This window comes from Caenorhabditis briggsae (assembly GCF_000004555.2).
Source record: "Caenorhabditis briggsae complete genome, chrX, whole genome shotgun sequence".
Taxonomy (NCBI): Eukaryota; Metazoa; Nematoda; class Chromadorea; order Rhabditida; family Rhabditidae; genus Caenorhabditis; species Caenorhabditis briggsae.
Window position 1 is genome coordinate 16,395,489 of NC_013491.2, and position 14,198 is coordinate 16,409,686.

The 14,198-nt window shown below is 36.6% G+C and overlaps 3 protein-coding genes across 3 annotated transcripts; 2 read left to right on the forward strand and 1 right to left on the reverse strand.

Moving 5' to 3' along the window:
• Positions 1-2,170: 2,170 nt before the first annotated feature.
• Positions 2,171-7,101, forward strand: Cbr-mec-10 (the record flags this gene model as incomplete). Its single annotated transcript, XM_002645473.1, is given in 18 exon segments — positions 2,171-2,448; positions 2,491-2,583; positions 2,987-3,108; positions 3,153-3,235; positions 3,294-3,584; positions 3,696-3,765; positions 3,945-4,021; positions 4,065-4,157; positions 4,548-4,613; positions 4,616-4,629; positions 5,294-5,368; positions 5,413-5,513; positions 5,567-5,727; positions 5,779-5,874; positions 6,019-6,194; positions 6,536-6,664; positions 6,712-6,787; positions 6,928-7,101. Coding segments are annotated over 18 exon segments (2,175 nt in total).
• A 2,542-nt stretch (positions 7,102-9,643) lies between these two features.
• CBG22774 lies at positions 9,644-11,544 on the forward strand (the record flags this gene model as incomplete). The annotated part of the gene is made up of 7 exons (XM_002645472.1): positions 9,644-9,796; positions 9,885-9,992; positions 10,040-10,154; positions 10,589-10,733; positions 10,782-11,093; positions 11,140-11,334; positions 11,382-11,544. 7 exons carry the CDS (start codon positions 9,644-9,646, stop codon positions 11,542-11,544), a joined length of 1,191 nt encoding a protein of 396 aa, XP_002645518.1.
• Positions 11,545-11,870: 326 nt separating this feature from the next.
• Positions 11,871-13,310, reverse strand: CBG22773 (the record flags this gene model as incomplete). Its single annotated transcript, XM_045240330.1, has 4 exons — positions 11,871-12,016; positions 12,760-12,907; positions 12,954-13,192; positions 13,247-13,310. 4 exons carry the CDS (start codon positions 13,308-13,310, stop codon positions 11,871-11,873), a joined length of 597 nt encoding a protein of 198 aa, XP_045097658.1.
• Positions 13,311-14,198: the final 888 nt, after the last annotated feature.

Consider the following 14,198-nt stretch of genomic DNA (forward strand, 5'->3'; position numbering starts at 1 on the left):
ATCTACAACTATTGATTGTGTGCTGAATCAGAGAGAAGGGGAAAAGTTCAGAAATGAAAGGTTGTGGTTGATAATCGATGGTTTCGCACTGATAACGTGCTCACGTACAGGAATTTCAATACTCGATTATGTGATTAGTGAAGTGATGGTGCGGTATTTCATCACATTCGTGTTATGTGGAAATTGAGTGAATCTACAAAAAATATTTTTGTGTTTTCTTTGAGAATGACAAGTAATTCTGTCATTGGGCTTTAGTCAAAACTGCGTAGCATTATTTATTTTGTTTCAACTTTCATGTCATTAGTTTTTGAACCAAATCTCCTTTAGATCTTGGAATTTGAGACTTCCAAAACTTGAATTGATTTACAAATTAGTCAAGAAGAGATCAATCTGAACCGGAAATTGGATGGTTTCGATGAGAAGAAAGTTTCCAAGCATGACGTTTGTCACATATGTTCGTCGATCTCACAACCTTTGTCATCGATGACGCTCAACTGTGTCCGAAGCTTACAAATTGTGCCCGGCATGCACGTCCGATGCTCTTGCGGCTTTGGTAATTCTGATAAGACGGTCACGTCGATGCATTTCAACGACAAAAAACCAGAGATGATAAGTGGAAATCTGTGGAAATTTTTTTTCGTCTAGAGGTGGAAAAACAGAGCTGTGGTGTTAGACAAGCTAAAGTGATTGATAAGAGAAGTGGACTTGGAACTTTGGAATATCAGAAACCGTTAAATGATGTCAGAGATCTCATTTTCAATTTAGAAAGCATAGCAAATGTGCTGAATTTTTTAGAAAAAAACTGAAAAATAATTAACTAAGCGGAACTGGAAAAAATTTTTCAGCTTCTCTGCATATTAAATGATATCAGACATACACGTTTATTTAAATCATAAAGGTTCAAAGTTTTTGAATGATGAGAACATTAATACAAGGACATAAAAATCACCTGTGCTACGGAAATGACACTTTTAACATATTTTTAAAACCAATGAGCAGGGACCTTGATGAACTTTTGCATTATTGCAATGTTTTAATTCTTCGAAATTATTCAAATGGGTTTTTAACAGAATTCCTAATTCCGTAAATTTCTACAGGAATATTTCCAAAGCTTTTTTCTTGAATCTGAGCTACTTTGACTACGGTATATCAAAAACGCCCGCGAAAAAATTTGTCGAAATCACAAAATTTTCGAAATTGGGAACTTGGGAAATCCCGAAATTACTACTTTTTCGAAATTGGGAAATTCCAACTTCTGAAATTTTCTAAATTGTAAAATTCCAAAATTCCAAAATTTCCATATTCCGAAATTCCGAAATTTTCAAAATGGTAAAATTCCAAAATTTCGAAATTTCCGATATTGTAAATTTCCAAAATTCTGAAATTGATTGTGAAATTGTAACTTCTGAAATTTTTAAAATTTTGAAATTCGGAAATTCCAAAATTTCAGAAATTACCGAAATCGTAAAATTCCAAAATTCCGAAATTCTCAAAATTGCGTTGTTCCGAAATTCCGAAATTTTGAAATTTTTGACATTGCGAAAATCCAGAATTCCAAAATTCCAAAATTTTAAAACTCGGAACTTTGGCATTTCGAAAAATTCCAAGAAGACCAATTCGAGCATTTCGGGAAATCGATGAGAAACTGAAAATTTCTTAAACTTCATAAATTAATTTTTTGCAGAATTGTGCCATCCTGGTAACATCACTGTCAATAAAAAACCCAAATAAACAATTTCGCTCTGTTCCAACTGACATACATCAGCTCCACATGATTATCACGCTCCATTTTTGTCCTCATCTCCTGAAAGAAAACGGTGGTTGTCATCACCGATTGTGCAAACATCAGGTATTTCGTGATGGTTCTTGACAGTACGTGTAGTCGTTATCAGCAAATTTACCTTTTTGCGTGACTTTCAACGTCGGCTTAGGTGCACAATAAAGTGTTTCGAGAGATTCAACAGTTGTTATCATAGAATATGATGCAAATGATCATACAAAACATTAACAGGGACTCATGCATTCCCGAAAAGAAACAACACATCAGGAACCATCGAGCTCGTTAGAAATGCATTGGGTGTCTTCTCCTTCTACTCATCAGCCACGACTCCTCATTTCCCGAACAATTGCTTTTTTCCCAACTTTTGTCCCTTTATCCAATACAGCCAATATGAATCGAGGACCTCCTAATCCTCGAATGTTCAAGTTCCAACCAAATCCAAAAGTCAAAAACAGATTCCAAGATGAGGCAGATTTACGATCACTTCGAAGTTTTAAAACCGATTTTTCCAACTATCTGGCTAGTGATACTAACTTTTTGAATGTTGCTGAAATTATGACTTCGTATGCTTATGGAGAGAGCAATAACGCAAACGAGAAGGAAATCCAATGTGACTTATTGACTGAAAATGGAGGAATTGAAATAGACCCAACTAGATTGTCCTACAGGTTAGATTTGATTCTTGAATTGATTTTTAACAAATGCTTCAGGGAACGGATAAGATGGCATCTGCAACAGTTTTGTTATAAAACCTCAAGTCACGGTATACCAATGCTCGGACAAGCCCCAAATAGTTTGTACAGGTAAGTGTTTGGAAATGGGTTGCTTTTTGTTATTTATAATCCAATAAAAACCCCTTTAAAATTTGCGAAAAATTTACCAGTCAATAAGATTTTCAAAATCATATTTTTTCGGTGATTTTCAACCGTTTCAAAAATTTTCAGAAGTCTGGAGCTCGGCTGTCAAATTTCCGATCACTTTGAAAATGTTGGAGAGTGTTAATCAGTCCTAGATTGAAAATTTTGCATTCACAGAACTTATTGAAAAATTTTAGTTTTCAAGCTGTTTGCCCATTTTTGAAAGATACCTGTTTTGCCGAGCTGCAGACTCTTGGAAATACTTAAAATGATCAAAAAGCAACTGAAAACTATGTTTTTTTTAAATATTATGTTGACTAGTACTGTAATTGCAATTTTTTATTTTCAGGGCAGTTTGGGTGTTCCTACTTTTGATCTGTGCAATCCAATTCATCAATCAAGCAGTAGCCGTAATCCAGAAGTATCAAAAGATGGACAAAATTACAGATATTCAATTAAAATTCGATACTGGTGACTTACAAAAAAAAATTTTTTTCAAACTGCCACAATTCCAGCTCCCTTCCCAGCAATAACTCTTTGCAACCTGAATCCATACAAAGACAGTGTGATCAGATCCCATGACAGTATTAGTAAAATTGTAAGCTTATTTTTTGTACTACTCATCCTTTTTTTTTCCATCTTGGTTCTTTTTCTAGCTTGGTGTCTTCAAAAGTGTAATGAAAAAAGCTGGTGACAGTAGTGCTGAAGCGTCTGACGATGGCGTTGAATATGATATGGATGGAATAACTATCCAAGCAAAACGAAGAAAACGAGGAGCCGGAGAGAAGGGAACATTCGAACCAGCGAACTCTGCATGTGAATGCGATGAAGAGGATGGTTCGAATGAATGCGAGGAAAAATCCACTGAAAAGCCATCCAGCGATAATGACATGTGCATTTGTGCATTTGATCGTCAGACCAACGATGCGTGGCCATGTCATAGAAGAGTAGGGTTATTCTTGTTTCGTGTTGCTACCGCCTACTTGTTTGCATGAGAAAATAGAAACTTTTTTCTTGCAAAAGATGCGCGACCCCTATCGTCAACAGATTTTTTCCAGGAGCAATGGACGAATACAACATGTCAAGCATGTGATGAGCATTATTTATGTAGCAAGAAAGCCAAGAAAGGTAAGAATAAAAACACACGAATTCTCGCGCGCGCGCGCGCGCGCGCGCACACACACACACACACACACACACACACACACACACACACACACACACACACACACACACACACAACAATAAAACAAAGAATGAGCAGAGAATGCTGAAAAGTACAAATCCGGAATAACTCGTTTTTCCAGGCACCAAAAGATCAGAAATAAAGAAGGAGCCGTGCATTTGTGAGAGCAAGGGACTTTTTTGTATCAAACATGAGCATGTGAGTTGTCAATCAAAGAATATTTTTTAGAAATTAATTTTAGGCAGCCCTAGTTTTGAATTTGTGGGAGTATTTTGGAGATACAGAGGAGTTTTCTGACATTTCAACAGAAGAGCGGGAAGCGTTGGGATTTGGAGTAAGTTTGAATCTCGACAGAGAAATCTGATCGAGTTATAGTCTAAATGAAAAATTTGAAATGCATAATACATCGTGCTCCATAAAATGCTACGTCACCCATTAAAGTTTTCAAAACTTGAAAAATTGGTATGTTGAAACAAATTTGAGCCTAATGTTGAAGACTTAAAGTCTGCTTTTTTCTCCTTTTTTTCTAGAATTTTTTATTGATATTTGGGAACTGACCGCAATCTTAATTTTTTTATTAGAACACTCGAAGTTACATGTCTTGATTTTTTACTTGATTTCGAGTTTTTCGAAATTTTCAGAAATGACTTATCATAATGTGGATCTTTGTAGGAACTCACTCTTGCAACTCATTCACTAGTACAATCACCTTGATTTTTTTCAGAACATGACAGACGAAGTGGCTATTGTGACCAAAGCTAAGGAGAACATCATTTTCGCAATGAGTGCGTGTCAGAAGAGCAAAGGTACAAAACATTGAATTTTTGTTCAAATCGCAGACATATTCTGAAAGTGAAGCCTGTGTCGAGGAGAAATGTTGAGAGTTTGAAAAAAATTCAACGATCCCGAATAGTAGATCATTATTTAAATCTTTAAAATATTATTATTATTTTTCTGTTACTGATTATTCGAGTTTTATTGGAAACATCAAAAATACAACCAATCCTATTATTGCCTTTGCATAATCCAGTTATTCTTGTCCAAGTTCGAAGAAAACACTGAGACAGAGGAGTACCTCACAGTCTTACAAATAAGGAAGGCCCGGTCATTCTATATGCAATAGGCCCTCTATTACTTACATGATTTCCCAGGAGCCAATTAAAAACCCACCGCCCTCTCAACGACCGAAACGTTTATATATTTTTCCCAAAATACCCAGGCAGATGTGCAGGGTTGGTTGAGTGGATAGCCACCCCATCTACCAAACAGGCGGTCTCGAGAACGACTCCCGCCGCGGTAGTGAGTGAAGGTGCCCGGTTCCATGCTGTTCGGCCCCTTGACTCCCCTGCACCTGATTGATGGTTTAATTACTCATCCTATCTTTTGCATTTTTTTCTTTTGTTAAAGTCAGGGAAGTTTTTTGAAATAAACGAGGTTCGCTAAATACTTGAAAAATTTTTAACTATTCAGAATTCTGATGTCTCAAGCAAAACACAATTTGATTCATAAATGCTCGTTCAATGGAAAACCATGTGATATTGATAAGTTGGTACTTGGAACTTGGCTTTCACACAATTCGAAACTTTCAGAGATTTTGAACTTGTTGCTGATCCTACGTTCGGCAACTGCTTTGTGTTCAATCATGACAGAGAAATCTTCAAGTCAAGTGTGAGAGCTGGTCCTCAATACGGTAATTCGATATATTCCTTGTACCCATTTATGAATAGGTTATGCATGATTTAGGCCTCCGCGTAATGTTGTTTGTGAATGCCAGTGACTACCTACCAACATCAGAAGCCGTCGGCATCCGACTGACCATCCATGACAAAGACGATTTTCCATTCCCGGACACTTTTGGCTACTCGGCACCGACCGGTTATATCTCCTCGTTTGGTATGAGAATGGTAGCTTACTTTCTTGTTTGATGCCAAAACATGTTCGAATTTTTTTTGTAGAAGAAGATGAGCAGATTACCTGCGCCGTATGGAGATTGCGTTGAGGACGGCACCACATCAAACTACATCTACAAAGGTTATGCATATTCCACAGAAGTGAGTGGGCAAGTTGAGCATTATTTGAGTTCGAATGTAGTATTAGATTCAAGTTTATAGTACAAACAATCAAACTAGACAAAAGTGATGCTTGGAAATTCATTCGCGCATTTTCATGATGTGATAGTATACCGATGATTATAGGGTTGCTATCGCACATGTTTTCAAGAGCTGATTATTGACCGATGCGGATGCAGTGATCCACGGTTTCCGTCGATTGGGGGTGTTCAACCGTGTCAAGTGTTCAACAAGAATCATCGAGAATGTCTGGAGAAGCACACTCATCAAATCGGAGAGATTCATGGTTCATTCAAGTGTCGGTGAGAATTGATGTAACATATAGATTCTGAATTGTGAACTAAAGTTTTTTTTGTAGAACAGGAATGCATACCTACCGGGAGACCTGTAATACAAGAACCCTCATACGGTCCACTTTAAGCTCAATTAGTTTAATTCCTATAGCAGATATCGAAAATGTGTCAACTGACAAAATACTTCTGACATAACGATGAACGATTCCGTTGTTTACAACATTTTCATGTTTTGTAAGGGAAACGAGATAAATTGGCTTAAAGCTGAAAGTTAGGGGTCCATCTATTATACATAGACTTTACAGTATGTAGATGATTAACAGTCAAAATTACAATTAATCGTTTTTCAGATGCCAACAGCCTTGTAACCAAACAATCTACACCACATCATATTCTGAAGCAATTTGGCCATCTCAAGCTCTGAATATTTCCCTTGGACACTGTGAAAAAGAAGCGGAAGAGTGCAATGAAGAATATAAGTAGGGATATCTAGACGTCTAAATTCTAGAAATAGAGTATATTTCAGAGAAAATGCTGCAATGTTGGAAGTTTTCTACGAAGCACTAAACTTTGAAGTTTTGGCTGAGTCAGAAGCTTACGGTGTGAGTTGCCATTCATCATATTTATTTTGAATGTAATGATAAGATGGTCTGGTTAAAAGGTTTAAGAAATCTATGCAGGCTTTCACATCATTCATTGCCTCTAAATTTTCTGAAAACATATTCTAAACACTCTACTCCAGATTGTCAAAATGATGGCTGATTTCGGAGGACATCTTGGATTGTGGTCTGGAGTTTCTGTTATGACATGTTGCGAGTTTGTCTGTCTAGTTCTCGAGCTACTCTACATGGCAGTTACGCATCATATCACCCAAGAGAGAATTCGACGACGAGAAAATGCTGCTAACGAGTTTTGAGCGCTCATGGAGCAGCTGCAATTTTCTTGCTTTATATTTTTCTTGGCGGAATAAAGTTATCTTTTTGCGGAGAACAATCGTTTCAAATAGCGAATACTGTTCTGATCTCGACCAGCACTGTCTAGAAGGTTCACAATTTTCCTCTAGAATAGTGTAGGAAATGAAATATTTAGAACTTTTGTTTTCCGTTTCAATAATTGTTTAAATAATAGATCCAGATCAAGTTTCCAAACTGTGAGAATTCAATTGTTTCGCATTTTGAAAGATTTTTCGAAGTTTTTCAAATGCGAAAATTCTCTCTCTCTCTCTCTCTCTCTCTCTCTCTCTTTCTCTCTCTCTCTCTCTCTCTCTCTCTCTCTCTCTCTCTCTGTCGCTATGTAAACCTACATATTTTTTACACATTTTAATAAGATAAAAAGTTTTAGCTCTCTGTCAACAGACTTCTAGAATCAAAATGCGTAATTTATTCCGGCGTACAGTTTTATTTCCGATTGATAAGAAAGCATGTTTTTTACTTTACAAATTTTTAAGGGACCGCTAGAAATATATGGAACTAGGTCCTTCAAATTTTTTTCTCAATTTTTATGTCATAAACTAAAAAAACAAGTGAAACGAATTTAGTGTAAAGTCTCCTCGTTACCCACATGTGTTATCCGATGAATACCTACCGACGAAACGGCTTCGTCTTGCTGTGTCTGCAAATCAAAACGAAACAGATGAAGCAACAAAAAATTTTTGCGTACGCGTAACACCAACACACGCTGGGATGGTGTGGCAGAAGTGACGCAAGAAGAAGGGAGATGTGGAAAAAAGAATTAACAACCGGATTCCCTCCAACAGCGGTGGATGAAGCTTCCACCTCCCACCGACTTTTTGAGAACACTCAATCCCATTTGCACCTTACGATATTTCAATTTCATTCATTTCAAAAGTTTTAGACCATTTTTCTCATTTTGTTTTTTTTTTAGACTTTTGTTAAAACATATATATGGAAGCAGCTATACAGAAAGCTGCTAGTATTTTTCCCGTTTACTAATGTGACCTTTTTTCTATGTCGTCACTAGAAATGGTAATTTGAAAATAAAAACTTTGACGAATATTACTCAGACTGTTTTGTTAAATTAGTTTCTGAATGTTCGTCACATCCTAAATCTCGATCAAGTTTGAAAACGTTTCAATCTGTAGTCTGCTGCCCATTAGTGGAACGTCGTGTTATCTCATTAATCTTTTTTCATTGTTTCTTGGGAAGAATGCTGTTTCTCGGATTATTGTCAAGTTTTCCCCAACAGGTGATCTTCTCAATTTTAATATATTACCAGCTAAGCCGAAAAAAATTCCTAAAGTGCATCACATTCCAAATGTCATATACACTCATTTTGAAAGATAACCAAGATGACTGACACGGTGATCTTTTCCACACCTCTTCTTCCAAATGATTTAGCCACTTTGCCCCCAATCTTTTTGTCACCTTTCCATTTCGTGTTATTTCTTTGCCTCTCTCACCCATTCAAACAATTTTCATCTCTACTTTTGTTCTATTTGAACTAAACTTCGGATTTAAAATCACCTTCATTTCTCTGTGAGGTGCAAAGTAGGTCAACTATTTCGAAAGCAACATTTTGGTGAGAAGAGGAAGATGTGACAGCGTTCGTCGTTCTGTCATCCCTCATTGTCGAAAGCAAAAGTGTTGTGTATTGAAGTAGGGAAAAAAGAGGTGTCACTCTGTCCTTGTCTCTCTGGCTTGTAAATATATTTGCATAGAATACGTATGAAACTATGAAACCGATCGGATAAAACCGATGCAGTTCGTAGATGTCATGGAAGATGTAATCGTTTGTGTTCCCATTCCCTACAATCCCACATTTCTTCATTTTTCTTCTTATTGCAGGTGATGAACTAGGTTTTTTTTTTTAATATTTCAAGAAACAATCTGAAGATTCAGAGTTATCTTTTTCAGCAAAAAAAAACAAATACAATTCTTTCTGAACAAACCTAGATTTCTCTTAATTTTGCTCCACTAAAAACCTTATAAAGATACTGTGGTAAACTTTTGTTGTGGACCTAAGTATTCTATAATACGATCAATGAGATCTAGGTTAAAAACTTTCCTTTTACAGAATTTTTGAACAACTCCTAATTTTACAGCTATTAGCCGATTTCTGAAGTCACCCAATTTTTTCACGTTTTCATTACAAAAATGGGCCAAAAATAGGCAAATACCTGGAAAACTAGGAGTTTTCATAAAAATCTGTGAATGCAAAGTTTTCAAATTTTCTCAAATTTTGAAAAATTCGATTGTAACTTCTTGAGATGTTCCACAACAAACTTTTTTGTGAAAACCACTTGTCTAAAATGTAGCCAACGACATTTTGAACAAGTCATTCCATAATTGTACATAAACAAGTCATAAAAAGTCGTTATATTGTGCTATCAACCCTTTAAGACCCCATTACTTATTATCACTCTACATATTTACCCTTGTATTGTTCCTGATAACACATTCACATACACACAACTCCATCTTTTTTTCTGGTGTCTTACCATGGAGTGGCTATCCTGGTTGTACTGGCTCTTAGTTATATTATTCTTCGCCTACTCGTTCTACCTTCTACACATCCCATTGCCACTCGACATCTCCGACCGGTCGAAATTAGTGGTTGCCGAGTTTTTATTGAGATTGTCGAATGAGTACTTGGTAAGTGTTCCTGTGACATTTTAATTCAATTCATCAGTCTTTCGAGAATCAAATTTGATGTTTGATTTGGTTTTTCTGATTTTTCCAGGGTGACTTGGTCGAAAATGTGTTTGGACCGGAGGTTAGGAATAAAGTTACACGATTCATCATGGGGGTTGGGTTCCTAGTGCCGATGGGACCGCCAAAAGGGGTGACCGTGAGGATATAGTGAAGAATAATAATCTCTCAAAAATTTTTTTTCAGAAAAAACGAACCAGAATCCAAGGAGTTAGTTGCATTACTTACAAAGTCGAGGAATCGAAAAACGATGGTCTTCTCATTTTCATTCATGGAGGTGGATGGTGTGTTGGTGAAGCAAGTGAGTACTACTGGACCCTCTAATAGAAGGACATTCCAAGAGAGGTTCAAAGAATAGAAGAGCTCCCTTTGAAATTCGTTGTTTGAAATCAAGAATTTTCGTTGATTCGCAGTGAATATTATTCCGGGAATTATATTCTGCCGAAATTTCAATAAAAACTTTAGGGCAACGGGAAAATTGAAAAAACTCCTCCCGATCGGAAAACCCTTGTACTAGAAGCGCTCTTTGGAAGTACGGGGTCCAGCGGAAATGTATAATGGTCTGCCTTTATAATACAGGTTTCACAGAAATAGACAATTTAGAATGTAATTTAGACGATATATTAGAAAAATTCAGCAAATAAACGTATTTTATAAAATAAGATCTTTGAAAATTCAGGCGATTTGAACTCTACATGAATTAAAAAACTGCTGACCACAATGACAGCTTTACAGGATACTATGACGGAATAATGTATCAACTTTGCCGCAGAATCGGTTGCCACGGAGTCTCCATTGACTATCGTCTTGCTCCAGAACACCCATTCCCTGCTGGACTCAACGATTGTTATGCAGTTGTATCGGAACTCTGTGAAAATGGGTATCTCACCATTCAATTATCTAAAGAATTATAATTTCATCTATTTAGATTGCCGGACCTCCCGTTCAACAAAAAGAAAGTTTTGATTTCTGGAGATAGTGCTGGCGGAAACCTGGCGGCAGTTGTGTGTCAACGATTACATCGAGAAAACCGGGACGTTCTTAGGGGTCAGATACTGATCTATCCGGTCACACATGTTTTCAATTTCACATGTCCGTCATACCAGGATTATTGGAAGTCCTATGCGGGAACAGCTCTCTTGAACCCAAAACATATGGCAAGGTGGATGCTTTTGTATTTGGGAATGGATGCAACTAAAAGTAACATTAAGAAGGTTATGAATTCACAGCATGTGCTACCGTAAGAAACAAGAATTTTCGAATAAAAATTCAATAATATTTTTTAGTGAGCTTTCCGAGCAAAAGCAGTACTCCGAGTGGTTGTACCACTTAAATGAAAGAAAACGGGATAAACCAGTGGACCGAGAGTTGGCAGAGCAGTTCTTCAAACTTGGAACAAATCCAGATGTGTCTCCAATGTTCGGAGATACGAAAGGTCTTCCGCCAGCATTGGTATTAACTGCTGGTTACGACATTCTTCAGTGAGTCAACCTTTTTGAAGACTACTTTTAAAATTTCACAATTTCAGAGACGAAGGAGTCCAGTATGCCAATAAACTTAAACAATCAGGCGTTCGCACAATTTGGCAGCATTTCCCCCGTGCATTCCATGGTCTTTTCAATATGCCAAACAGTGAAGATCGTGTAGATATGATGCAAGCTGTTGTTGATTTTGCTAACGTTACACTGTAGATTTTTTTTTCTGTTCATATTCTGTTTTTTTTCACTCTGTAGTCATGTTAGTTCTTTTGTTAAAAAGTCTTTATTATTTATATTTCCATTTGTCAGTGTTCATCTTCTTCTCCGGTTCCACATTTCCCTCCCACTCAAAGAGCTCTTCTAGTCACTTGTTGCCAAATTGTTGAATTTTTCATGTTTGTTTAAATGCTTTTGCTGCCTTTAACACTCTTATTTTAAACAAAAACTTATATTAACTTTAATTTGAAGAAAAAAGCATTATAAAAAAGGTACGATATACGAAAAAAAATATCTAAGGTTTCACCCGATAATCCCAAAAACTAGAAGAAAATCCCTTGACCTGGAAGAGCTGGAGCCTCGTCGTCGGCTCCCTGGAGCCCTTGTAACAACTTCATATTCATCTCAACTGTAGATGGTTTCACTTCATATAGGTCGTCGTTTTTGTTTTCAACAATGTTCCAGACTTCTGAAATTTTGCAAATATACTGTACCGGTCAAGAACATATACAAAAACTTTCTTTTCAGTTGTCTTGGACCATTTTAGGGGTTCGAAGCTCGGTTGTCATGTTTCCGATCAATTTGAAATTTTGAGAGGGTGTAAAACAAACCTAGATTGAAAACTTTGTATTCACAGAATTTTTTGAAAATTCCGAGTTTTTCAGCTAATATATTTTCACATTCCGTAAAACCTGTAATATAGCGCCGTGGCGTTGTGTTTTTCGGAAGGGTGGTTTCGGATGATGCGAGGTGACAAAATTTAGTTTTTTAATTGATTAACAGTGTACCAAAATAAACGAAATGGTGCGAAGTTTCTAGATTCCACTGCTACTTTGTTAATCAAACATTAAAACTTTGCTCTTCTACCTCCAGTCACCTCTTGAGAATGGCGATATATTAGAGAGAATCTTCTATTACAGGTGGCGTTATATTACAGTTTTTACGGTATATGAAGGACACCCCTTTTTCTGGTTTTTGTACTAAAAATGTTATACAATACAAAATAGGTGTCCTTCATAAAAGGCAAATAACTGAAAAACTAGGAACTTTCAAAAAATTCTCTGACATGAGTGTGATGTTCTCATTCTAGAACCCATCAAAGGTTTCAAAGTGAAGATACACTTGAAAGCCAAGCTCCGACTCCTGAAAATGCCAAAATGAACTCAAAAATACGTTTTTGTACATTTTAATAACCGATACTGTATCTCGTACCATCTTTATCTAGTTTGTCATTCATATCCTTATCATAATGGGCCACAATTTGTTCTCCAGGTTTTTTCATGTCAAATCCCATTTTTTCAGAAATGAAACATTCCACTTCGGTTGCATCCAGAAAACCATCTTGGATAGTGTCACAGTCCTATCAGTATAAAAGGTCAGATGGATTGCAAAAAATAGTTACATACCTCGAATCCCTTATCAGAAAACCCGCGAACAATGTCCTTGATGTGGTTTTTCACATCGTCCGTAGCTAAAATGTTATCAACACAATTTGTTACTACTTGCGTGTCTCGAGACTTACTCATTGATGACAATTTTTGGGTCATCGCTTCAATGTACTTGTTTTCGACATCAGAATTTTCATCTTCTTGCACGTCATGTATACTTTCATCGTGGTGATCGTCCACTTCATAATATTGGGAGTCTTCAAATTCTGGGTCAGGATTAATAACACAAACATAGAAATCGAACAACTCACCTGTGGTAAAAGCTAAACATACGCCAAGAAAAATAATTAACAGTGATAAATATACATATTTCATGCTGTTCTGATTTTCAGCAGTGTCTATCTGACTAATAAAAGCAGTTTTCTGTTTTTTCGAATGTTTACCCATGAAATAAAACAGTTACGAATCCAAAAACTGTCTGTCCCTTTACTTTTTAGTACACGTTGCACATGGGATTACATCGGATTTATTTCAACCAGCCTACTATTCAATTCTCGACATTCTTTGTCGGGGATGTAGGCGAAAAAAAGTACATTGCGACGGTTTTGGAGCGAGATAAATAATTGGCAGCTGGAAGGGCAAAAAAGTTATGGAGAGACGACATTGCCCTCTTCCAAATGGGATAAGAAACGAGGTCGTCGGTGGTGGTGAACGTTATCGACATTGGATGAATGAATTTTGGAACAAAAAATAGAGACTGTTTGGATCAAGGTCGGTTTTGACGGTTTCGAAGGAACGGGAAAAAAAGCAGGCCGATGATGAATTGCGTCTTTTCTCATTCGAGATGAAATTGTGTTTGTGGTCATCGCACACTTCTACCGCCAAAACTGTAGTCCGGATGAACACCAATGCACTTCTTGGATTTGTTTTCCTTTCTCTGAGATTTTAGATTCGTGTCTTTAAAGTTGTTCGAAAAACTATCAGGAGCGCCATTACCGTATTTCCTAATAGAATCCCACCCGAACAATCAATTTTGAGCTCAGTTATCTTAATTCCTGTAAAAGATATCAAAAATATGTTAATTAATGAAATGTTTATGATATTATGATGAACAATTTATTAGATACAACTTTTTTATCTTTGACAGCTGCTGAGGATAATTCAGGTTTTATGGTAAATTTATGTCTTAAACGCAAAAAGACATCGAGCAAAGTGGTGTCCCTAATTTTAAATTTATTAGTTAAATGAAACAATGTCTTACTT